Source organism: Microchirus variegatus, assembly GCF_963457635.1.
Source record: "Microchirus variegatus genome assembly, chromosome: 3".
Classification (NCBI taxonomy): Eukaryota; Metazoa; Chordata; class Actinopteri; order Pleuronectiformes; family Soleidae; genus Microchirus; species Microchirus variegatus.
In genome coordinates, this window is record NC_139804.1 from 6,166,792 (window position 1) to 6,179,291 (window position 12,500).

The window sequence follows — 12,500 nt, forward strand, 5'->3', positions numbered from 1 at the left end:
AATGAAAATAAAATCAAGCTTATCAAAAAATATGTTTAATGTTTCTTTTAATAAAACAATATGTAGAAGCTTTTTCACTGTAATGATATGTTTAATGCAGAAACTACACAACACAGTGGTGAATAAAGGGGGCGTGGCTGCTAGCAAACCTTCCAACGTGCACGTACACATTCAAACAGCCGAGTCCTGTGACTCGGCACTCGCTTCCTGGTCCGTCATCTTAAAGGTACAGTGCAGCCCAAACACAACACAGCCTGGCTCGGTTTGGCGCGATCGGCTCCCCTGTCATCTTTGACCCCGGTTTGTTGTGATGGGACGGGCTTGTCAGCGAGCAGCCTCATTCGCTGTTGTCTCGGGACAATAAACGCACACACACCCGCACACACACATGAGCACACGGCACCTGCTCTCATCATCATCATCACAGCCGCAGCAGCGTTCTGTGCTCGATTGGTCCGGTCTGCTGCTGCAGCCATGGCAGACTCCGACTGGGATAATGTTACAATCCCCGAGTTCAACTGTCTCCTTCAAATGGACCCGTACCTCAAACCGTACGAGAAGGACTTCAAGAGGAGGTAAAGCAAAAAAAACACCACATAACGGCGTAGTTTTTTTTGGTCGTTAAAGCGGAGTCCTAGGTTTAAAATAAACGAACCGAGGCCTCTTCTGTTATACGTGTCACGACGTGGAATAAACCACACAAAACAAGCGGCAGTTTGGGCAACGAAAGTTGTGCAACCGACCTCTGGTCTGCTGCTGCCGCGTTACACAGAGGTCACTGAGAGCTGAGTCATTCTCTGTGTCTCACACACACACACACAGCATTACTCTCCTCCTACTTTGAGTGAATAACACGCGTGTAGCACATGCTATTGTTTGCTGCACATTTACATCCACTTATACACATTCCCTCACTACGTCTCACCACTTCCTGTGTTTGACAGTTAAAGGGCAGGCTCGTGCTGTTCTTGGTCACGTGTGAGATGTGTCTGTCTCATGTATGGGGGTATGACTATTATTTATTATTCTTTGTCAATATTATATAGGGCTGTACAAAATAAGAGTAGTCATAATATTATGAGAATAAAGTTGTAATATTAAACGAGTCATAATATAACATACAAGCCATAATTTTACTGGAATAAAGTCGTAATATTCGGAAAAAGTAATAATTTTCCAAGAATAAGGTTGTAATATTGAAAAAGTCATAATAATACGAGATAAACCTAATAGTTTTCCAAGAATAAAGTTGTAATATTGTAAAAGTCATAATAATATGAGATAAACAATCGTTTTCCCAAAATAAAGTAATAATTTCCCCAAAATAAATTCATAATTTAATGTTGTTGAAAAATAATGTTGTAATATTGAAAAAGTCATGTTACGAGATAAGTCATACTTTTACAAGAATAAAGTTGTAATTTGACAAGAATAAAGTAATATTGAAAAAGTCATAATATTACGAGATAAAAGTCATACTTTTACAAAAATAAAGTCATAATTTTACAAGCATAATGTTGTAATATTGAAAAAGTCATAATAATACGAGATAAACGTAATAATTTCCCCAAAATAAATTCATAATTTAATGTTGTTGAAAAATAATGTTGTAATATTGAAAAAGTCATGTTACGAGATAAGTCATACTTTTACAAGAATAAAGTTGTAATTTGACAAGAATAAAGTAATATTGAAAAAGTCATAATATTACGAGATAAAAGTCATACTTTTACAAAAATAAAGTCATAATTTTACAAGCATAATGTTGTAATATTGAAAAAGTCATAATAATACGAGATAAACGTAATAATTTCCCCAAAATAAATTCATAATTTTACAAGAATAATGTTGTAATATTGAAAAAGTCAAAATGTTACGAGATAAGTCGTGCTTTTACAAGAATACATTTGTAATTTGACAAGAATAAAGTAAAATTGAAAAAGTCATAATATTACGAGATAAAAGTCATACTTTTACAAGAATATAGTCATAATTTTACAAGAATGAAGTAATATTGAAAAAGTCATAATATTACGAGATAAAAGTCATACTTTTACAGGAATATAGTCATAATTTTCCAATAATGAATTTGTAATTTTACAAGAATAAAGTAATATTGAAAAAGTCATAATATTATGAGATAAAAGTCATACTTTTAAAGGAATAAAGTTGTAATATTACAAAAATAAAGTTGTAATATTAAAAAAGTCATAATATTACAAGATAAAAGTCATACTTTTACAAAAAATAGTCAAGTTTTCCAAGAATAAGGTTGTAATGTTGAAAAAGTCATAATATTGCAAGATAAAAGTCATACTTTTACAAGATTAAAGTTGTGACATTACAAGAATAAAGTTGTGACATTACAAGAATAAAGTTGTAACATTAAAAGAATAAAGTCATAACATTACGTTGCGCATGAATTCCGCTTTACGGTAAACGCATGTAAACAAGGAGGACGCCATGGCAGAGCCAACGACACCAAAGCAGATCATTTCAGAAGAAGCCAAGGGACGAAAAAACAGAGTCTGTTCGATCAAGATACAACACAAGTGTTAACTTTGTGAAGGTTTTCAGTGGATGACGACGTGTGATTCAAGACGGTCGCCGAGTTTGGCTTCTTCCTTCTGGATTAGTAAGTACACGCTAACATTTCTAGCCCGTGTTGCATCAGTATTGTTTTTTTAATAATCGTGTGAGTACTGTAAAATATAATCCTGCCGCCGCTGCTTTTGGTAAACAATGAGAGACTTTAGGTTAAGGTGGCGAGATATTCTGATGGTCAAATTTGCTGATATAATCCTAGCTTCTTATGTGTTCACTCTCTTGAGTTTGGCTGTAATTCAGGTTCTTGGTTGTTTTTATTATTAATTTTGTGACACCGTGACTGTACGTCACGTACTTGCTGGATCTCTGCTAATGTTATCATCATCAGATAAACATAAGTAAGCTTTTTTTCACTAAAAATGTCACTGAATAATATCTAAGAAAGATTCTATATTTCTATTCAAGGTACCAAAGCTACTTCACCAAGAGATCTGATGGTTATTGTGTCTCAGAGGTGAAGGACAAGAAAACGAACGGCTGCAGCCAGAACTACAGAGGTCCATTGTTGCTGTGAGGCTGCAGAGTGAAAAAAGGACTTCAGTCGAGCTCTTCAAAGACCTGATGACCCAAGAGACGCGTGTCCACTATCTACTGATGACCAAAGACACTTCTGTCCACTATCTACTAAAGACCCAAGAGACTTGTGTCCACTATCTACTGTAGACCCAAGAGACTTGTGTCCACTATCTACTAAAGACTAAAGACCAAAGACACTTGTGTCCACTATCTACTGTAGACCCAAGAGACTTGTCCACTGTCTACTGAAGACCAAAGACACTTGTGTCCACTATCTACCGAAGACCAAAGACACTTGTGTCCACTATCTACTGAAGACCCAAGAGACTTGTGTCCACTATCTACCGAAGACCAAAGACACTTGTGTCCACTATCTACCGAAGACCATAGACACTTGTGTCCACTATCTACTGAAGACCCAAGAGACGCGTGTCCACTATCTACTGAAGACCAAAGACACTTGTGTCCACTATCTACTGAAGACCAAAGACACTTGTGTCCACTATCTACTGAAGACCAAAGACACTTGTGTCCACCATCTACTGAAGACCAAAGACACTTGTGTCCACTATCTACTGAAGACCAAAGACACTTGTGTCCACTATCTACTGAAGACCCAAGAGACTTGTGTCCACTATCTACCGAAGACCAAAGACACTTGTGTCCACCATCTACTGAAGACCAAAGACACTTGTGTCCACTATCTACTGAAGACCCAAGAGACTTGTGTCCACTATCTACTGAAGACCAAAGACACTTGTGTCCACTATCTACTGAAGACCCAAGACACTTGTGTCCACTATCTACTAAAGAGCCAAGACACTTGTGTCCACTATCTACTGAAGACCAAAGAGACTTGTGTCCACTATCTACTGAAGACCAAAGACACTTGGGTCCACTGTCTACTGAAGACCAAAGACACTTGTGTCCACTATCTACTGAAGACCAAAGACACTTGTGTCCACTATCTACCGAAGACCAAAGACACTTGTGTCCACTATCTACTGAAGACCAAAGACACTTGTGTCCACTATCTACTGACACCACACGCAGCTCATCATGTGTCTCTAAAGTTTATGATACATTTACAGGCTTGTGATTAAAAGATAATCATAGCAGAACTCAACTCGGCTATAGCTCGTTGAGAACTTCAAACTGTTCACAGCTTCTATAGATAGTGGACACAAGTGTCTTGGCTCTTTAGTAGATAGTGGACACAAGTGTCTTGGGTCTTCAGTAGATAGTGGACACAAGTGTCTTTGGTCTTCAGTAGATAGTGGACACAAGTCTCTTGGGTCAATCCCTCGATGCATTTGTGATATTTATATCTTCTAATAATCTGTAACTACTGTTTGTAATAAATGATCCTATAACCATACATACATGCCTCTAATGTGTAATTATTCTCATATTGAGGGGATTGTAACTGCAATAGAAGCAAAGCCACTGAATGTTTTTACATTTCAGACTGTTTGCCACTGTGATTCCACTCACAAATATCAGAAATGACAATCTAGGTCATTGTGCACTAGGTACACAGCCAAATTTGTGTCATTTAAGTGGTTGCTGACTAATTTTGCATGATGTACATGAATGTATTCAGTCCTCTCGTCACTTTCTTCATTATTTAACAACAGCATAGACCCTGCAGCCTTAGCTTCTATGAACTCGCCTCTAAACCCCGACCACTTTCTCTGTGGTGAAATGTCGTGTTTTCAGTGATTCTCAGCTGATTTATACTTCTATTATGCTTCTGCGTCGCCTCCACAGCTACAGGTACAGGCTTGATAAATGATGCGCTAGTGGGAAACTTCCCGTAAGCTACTGAGTGGAGGCGACGCAGAAGTATAAACCTGACTAGTTCTTTATTTTATGTGATAAAAAAAAAAAAATCACTGCAACAGTGCGAGATAAGTAATATTACTGGAAAACGTGAAAAATGACTGTACCTTGTCGGAGTGGTATTTATGACGCGAACTGTGCGGGTGCTTGTGAGTCGAAAATCTAAAATAATGTCCTGTATTACTTTAAAAGAGTAGATAAAAAAAATAAAAAAAGTTACGCAACTGAAAATGTTCTGTCAAAAATTGTATTGAAAAGAAAATATTTTTATGTATGAGCTAAAGGGTGAATTCCAATTCCTTGCTTAACCGTCAATCTCAAAAATGCGCACTCTCAAGTGCTGTCCCGATTCTCAGAAAAATTAAGTTGAGGGGCAAGTTTAAGGGCTGTATCGCCCTCAATATTGAGATTTTCCGAGACCACCCTTGGGAGCAAGGGCTACCCAGAATGCATTGCGTGTTTTCACATAACAAAGTAGGCGCCAAAAGCAAGTACGTATTTTCTTTGTTAATAGAGATATAAAAATTATGAAAACCATTGTATTATCTTAGTTTAGGCCCATATTATGGATTACTGACGTCATTGTTGCGTAACATTTATTTTTATTTTACGATCTTTTGTCAATAGCCGGCCGGTGCAGACAAGCGATCGTTTGCTATGGTTTACTTTTCAATAAGCCGTGGTGTGTGGTAACTGTCAGCTGAATATGTCCGTGGTTGTGGTATTTGTATGAGTATCATCTTATAACTAACTGACAACCTAATAACTTGACTGACAAACGGATCGTTATGAATAATCGTGTCGTAAATATGTTCTTCTTCTTCTTCTTTTTTGGAGTTGACAGACTGGACGCAGCTTTCGCGTTATTCTGCCCCCTACAGTCTGAAGACGTATCTGCATTTAAGGGGTGTCCCATTTCTAAGTGACAAAATAACCCTCAACACTTGGGTTTGAGGGCCAGTTAAGATTAAGGGTTGAGCTTGAGGGTTAAGATTGAGGGTTAAGATAGGAATTGGCCCCAAGTTGGCAGCATTTACAAGGTTCCTTGAATGCATCTTGTTGCCGCTCCTCTTACCTCAACACGCTGTGATTGTGAACACTGCATCACTCTCACTGGCTCTCATTAGGCAGAAAGATGTGATTGATTGGATATCTGAAGGTATATTATTCAAACTGGAGGGAGGTCTTAATGTAATGTGTAGTTTATTCCCTGATCAACTGTTTTGGCACTGAGCTGACTTTTGACAACCAGCTCATTCTGAAATGGCTTTCTGTTTTAAATTAAATGAAATCTTTGTCATGACTAATTTATTGAACAATGCCATTGCCTTCACTTTAGCTTTTTGACTCACGGAAGCGTAAGTGCACTTCATGGTTAACCAGTTGACATGTGAGCTTGCATGGGGCCTTGTTAATGGTCTTCCTGACCACACTCTCCTGTACATAAATCTGATTATATTAGAAATGCATTGTTGTTATCGGCGTTTCTCAATGGCCCCCCCCCCTCTGAGCTTGGAACCAATTTTGGGCCAGTTCTTTGTTGCGACGCACTTGTTCCTCATTGACAGTTTTCCTCTAACTCATTCGGTTAAATCTCAGAATAGGGTGCTTCCCACTGTACAGGAAGCTGATGGGTTTGCTGCGTGCAGTGTGCACGGCTCGGGCAAAATAAATGACCCCTCAGACTTTAATTGACTTTATGCAGCACTCGTATGCTGCACGATTTTCCCCTTCAGCCTCGATTTGGCCACCATACAAATTAATTATTAGGGTGGAAGTCTTAAGTAGCTGACAGTGTGTGTGTGTGTGTGTGTGTGTGTGGCAGCAGTGACGGTGCATTGTGTGTGGGCTGGTGCATTTATTATGGATTATGTCCCGCATTAATTCCAATCACATTTTCCTGCAGTTGCCAAAACTCTGACGGTTGATGGTATCAAACTGCACATAGAGGATTCCAGGCTTTTTATTATCAATCTCGAATATATGCTTGCTTGATGCATCTTCTTAATTGGGTCATGTACTGATGCCAGTAATGGAGAAGCCGGAGTAGAAAGTTGTGATGAATAATAAAGTAGCCTTGTTGCATTACTTGAAATTTTTAGACTAATTTTTAGTTAGTCAGATTTATGTTACTTTCAAAAAACGAACCAGTGTCGAACTTCAGATTATAGCCTATGTCTATGGTAAGTTCCCATAGACCTCCATAACTCATATATGTGCGATAGGACCACTCTATGGCTGCTTGAAAGCGTTTCTGTAGCACCTGAATAGCAAAGTGACTCCCCTTTTATATTCTGAAATAACTTTTTGCCATTTACTTGTTACCGTGATTAGTTTTAATTACACTCAGAGAGGGAGAGAAAGAGAGCATACTAAATCTGTTTAATGGAATCCATTTTAATTGACTAAATTTGAATTTCTAATTTGTCAATTCAGTGACCTTTACTCGCTGTGAAACACGTTCAAGAAATGATTGAATAAATGTTTGCTTTATCGTCAACACGGAGTCAGAAATTGTGTGTTTCGAAACACAATTGGGTTCAAATTAGTGCGGCGCCTGAGATGAACTAACTCACGTGTTTCTCTCGGTGGCAAATGTGACTGACCTTCATCCTCGCTGATCGACCTACTCTCTGCAAGTAAACAGACCCCCAGTCTGCTGTGGATCAACAACTGCTCTTAGAAAGGTTAATCTGGGTAAAACAATCAGCATATTAAATGAAATAGTATGAATGAAAGAAAGAAAAAAGAGCATTTTTGAGTAATTATAAAGGTTAAAGTTTGCAAAACGTAGCTTCAGGAGGTTCCGTGTTTGGTTTCCAAACGGCAGTTACTGATTTTTTAAAAACAAATGGATTCCAGGCCTAGAATAAAATCTTTTCATATTCCTATGGAACAATGCTTTTTGACATCAGGTTAAAACAAGTACATATTAGTAAAATTAAGTATTAAATAGCGCTATAAACATGGGTGGAATTGTAAATTTCAAGCTAAATGTTATTTAATTTTATCCTTTTAGTCCTACTTCCTTCCTTCGGGCCTAGTTGAGTCCTGAGTCCTCCCTTTCTCATACAGCAGTCAGTATTTCTGAGGAATCTCAGCACTGTTTGGATTTTGCAATATGGTGCCACTTGAATTGTTCAAATATTCAAATATTTCAATGATTTTCCTCAGCGTTTTGTTTCTCTCTCTTGCCGCCATCATAGGTTCAACTACCGTGAGGTCACCCTGGTTGACTATCATTAAAAAACAGTGCAGTTATAATAATTGTAATAATAATCGTGGACAGCTTATTATTTAGGTGTGCAGGGGATACGAGGATATGAGAAATCATTCCTCTGTGTCGTATTTGAAGCAAAATGATTAAGGCGGTCAAAGTTAAAAAAGTCTCCTTAAATATATTCACACGTCTTAAAAACTGAATCGCCGTTAATTGTGATGAGAGACAAAGGTAATTTCCGTTCCGCTGGTTTCTTTTATGACCAAATCTGACTGTAAAATTTCATTAATTTTTGTGACAGAAAATGTGATAATTTGACCCGGACTCGCCCCTCGCCAATCACACACTTTATTAGTTTTTTTTTTTAAAAGCTTCACATGGCATTAATTTGCTTTTTAAACGGCTTTGATCAGAGCTCTGGCTTTAACCAGATAAACAGACTGAAACTGCGGTATGGAATGCCAATGCTGATATAGTGATCATTTATTTTTCTTTGAAACCGATCCCTGAGTGTATTCTGGTTGGAAGGCGACTTGGCACATACAGTGACAGTTTAATTCTCCAGCTGAATTCCCCTACCTCATGTCACATTAACTTCACCTGTTGAATTTTAAAAAAAAGAGAGAGAAAATGTGTAATGTGTTTTCTAATTTACATAAAGTGTGTAAGTGATAATGATATACAGCGTGCAGTTGGCTCGTCGTCAAAACTAGACCTAAAAGCTCTGCTTTGGGGCCATATAGTTTTATCCATTTTCATTACCTTGTCTGATCCCATCTTTAATGTGGCAGGTAAGGGACCACCTGCTTTGTACTTGGAAACATGTGTGCAGGGCTACTGCCTTCCAGAGAGATGAGCGTGTCAGCTCTATCTCAGACACAGCTTGGGATTGTCAGGCTTCACGGAGCTCTAGACGTGTCTCAAACACCTGCCTCGCTGATGAAAGTCGTACGCAAATGATACGTATAGGATCACCGCCGTGTGAAGGTTAATTCTTGGTAAGCCCCCCGGTGTTCTCAGGCTTGGCATCCAAACACCACATTATGAGCACCAGCGTAGAAATCAAGAGCCTTCTCCAGCTGCGGCGTCACACCGAGTCCCCCACTGAGCTGCAGAACTCTAAGAATTCAGCTGCCTTATCAGCAGACCTATGACCACACCGAGCCATTCTTTAGATTTCACCACTATGTCATGGCTCAAGGCTGCCCACGCCTCAGGTTTGTTGAACTTTGGTGCACGCTAGATACAGCGGGTACGAACATGCAGCATATACCTCCCACTCCAATTAGTTATTCTGTGGCTGCAGGCAGCTCTTATTTTTATTTCTACCAGGACGTACGTTTTCAGATTGGTTTGCGAAAACAAAAAAGCCGTGGATGCCGCGCACAGGTTACAGCCCTAGCGTGCAGCAGCGCTCTGTTGACGTGCTTCATTATTTACTCTTCCTGTTGCGTAAGGATGGAGAAAAGTGCTACCAGGAATATGAAACGCGTGGCACCACGAATCTTCTAAATTGGACCGAAATAGAAGTAGGGAGCACAGGGCCTGCTGCTTATTATGGCAAAAGAGTGTTTGCAAAGATTTGAGAATGTCATCACCACTCATTTATAAATCAAGACGCGGCAGCAATATAATAGTCTTTGACCTCATTCAGACTGCCAGAAAAAAATAGTTTTTGATTTTAATCCAGACTAGTTTTGAAAGTCTGGGCAACAGTATACATGAAATAACATTTCCTCCAAAAATGATATTCAAACCATATTCAAGAGTTGGTTTTGAAATGTGATTTGATTTGGATTTCAACAGATGTATCTCAGTTGAAACATTTTGGCTCCTCAAATTGTGTTTTGCATAGCTCTTAACTCAATTCAAAACAGTGGCATTAAAAGTGGTCAATATAGACAGATATAGAAAGTCTGATTCAGAGAGAGAGCTGTAACGATAAATCAATTACTAAATTAAAGCTCACATAGAGTGGTCCTGTTGCACGTATATTTTATTTATGGAGGTCTACTTACATACATTAACTTGTTTTTATGGTCAAAAACTTCCTAGTTGCTGTAAACGAGCCGATAGAAATTTTTGACACTGTTCCACAGCTGCGATATTTCAGATATAAATCTCACCCACAGAAGACAGAGTGTGTTGTGATTGGCTAGCCAGCATAGAGCCTTCCCTGTCTTGTGATTGGCCACTACCTGGAAGTGACATAATCAGCACACCAGCTCTCAGAAGCACAGCTCCCCCCTATGGAACGGTGGATGCACTGCTCCTCATTATCAAAACATTGTTTTAACAGTGTTAAAATAGCTTCTTCACGACTCCCCGCCGCAGTCCCTTTTATGACTTTGACCCAGAGTCAGACCCAGAGTCAGAAGACACTGTCGCTCGTGAAACACCTCAAAAACGGACGTTATTCTTCTTCTGTGGTTCAATGTGCACAACCGGATGTACCCGGACTAGTTGCCGGAGCAGTAGGATCTGCTGTTCAGGAGAAATGCTGTTTACGTAACCGGACCGGGTTTTTTCAGAGATCTCGCTGAGCCCGAGATTACAATAAAACACAGCGTTCTCAGCAGTGGCTGAACTGTTTGTTTCGAAACTTCAGGGCTTCTTAAACAAGGTAATGACGCAGATACACACTAAAAAAAACAGCGTTAATTGGAACTTCGGGTCTAGATCCGCTTTAAACTAAACTACACTAATTTGATAATCAATTCAGACATTTCTTTTGGGAAACACTGATCAACATTTCTTTGGATCATACAAATACTCGATTGGTTGTGAAAGTGATCAAGTGCATGTATTCTGACTGAAGGGTAAAAGGCTAAGGATATAAGAAGGGAAAAAACCATGATTATTTCCTTTTACATAAGAGAAATATTAGACCAAATAATATATCTGAATATTACTGTTGAACTATGATGAATTATAGACCCGTTCTTTCTTTTGCAGCATTTATTTCACCACCATTTTTGCTTGAGGGTCAACAACGACCTGAAGTTAGCAGGGAATTCCAAGCTTTCATCAATCAACCGCTCTGCAAATGTCCAGGTCGCTCTTTAGCTTCATTAATGCACTTTGTCAAAGAGTGGAATTAAATGGCATCATTTGAAAGTCACCTTGCTTCTGGGCCGTGTGGAAGCCCTTTAGGCAAGCTGAGAACCGGACTCTGAGATGAATTTAACACGTCCTACGTAGGTTCTGTACAGCTGTAGCTAAAAGGCATTGTGGTTTTGGCTTGTCCCAGGAACAACCTGTTGGTATTTCTTAATATTTGACGCAACCTGATGGTCTGATTTGGTTTTCAAGGTCAAAGGCCAATGTCACTGTGTCTGTACCAAGTTTATTCCTGCAGGGCACTGGTACAAATGTCCATTTTACCTCACTGATGTGATGAAATCACTGTGACACCATACTGTTTTGTTGAAATACTCTTCTTTTATAAAAAAACATAACTTACGAACAAAACCGACCTTATTTTTGTTGCAACTTGACTGGTCGGCACTTGCTTGGTTGTAATTCTACTTTCCGCTTGTGTTTCGTCAGGCTGATGCAGACTGTCCTGACACCTCTGTGCTTCAGCTGTCACCATCAGTCACACACAACACAACAGACCTGAACACGCTCTAAATTTAGACACCCTGTTGTCTAACTGTGAGTGTATGAAGAAGTTACAAGTGTTCACCTGGTCTGTAGTAAAACAACAACAAAAAAACTGACCTAAACATTAAGATTTTAAGCCGATATGCTATGAGGAAAATAATTCATATCATGGGATTTGTTTGCAAATGGAAAAGAAAATGGCCATAAATTGGGGGGTGAATATTGGATTACCTTTGCTTATTGGACAAATGGAGGACACCAAATGAATAATAATGTTGCTCTATGTCTGCTGGCTGCGTAAACAAGCAATTTGTCAACTTGCATTTTTAATGTACACCTGGGAAAAATTTGGGAGCAGTTGAACGAAACGTCAGGACAGGAATTCAAAGATCTTGGTAATTTAACTCTTAAATCTCACAAGTTTAGGACTTTATTGACTTCTACATCTATTACTCCATTGGCAATGTCAACCAGTACGAGATCCAGCAGAATCATTTTAATGGTGGCTTGTATAGCGGTGTTTGCTTGATTCATATTCCATCCATCCATCCATCCGTTCATCGTCAAACACTTATCCGAGATCAGGTTGCAGCTCTAGCAGAGGCCCCCAGATTTCCCTTTCCCTGGCCATATCGTCCAACTCTGACTGGGGGATCTCCAGGTGCTCCAAGTTCAACAAGATATAATCTCGCCACCTAGTCCTTGATCT

At 39.1% G+C, this 12,500-nt stretch overlaps 1 protein-coding gene across 1 annotated transcript in view; it reads left to right on the forward strand.

Moving 5' to 3' along the window:
• The first annotated feature begins 358 nt into the window (after positions 1-358).
• gbe1b (glucan (1,4-alpha-), branching enzyme 1b) overlaps positions 359-12,500 on the forward strand; it is a 144,307-nt gene continuing 132,165 nt past the window's right edge. The window contains exon 1 of the mRNA XM_083886192.1: positions 359-575. Coding sequence (XP_083742318.1) covers positions 475-575 — 101 coding nt within the window. The 5' untranslated portion in view covers positions 359-474. The remainder of the gene's footprint in view (positions 576-12,500) is intronic.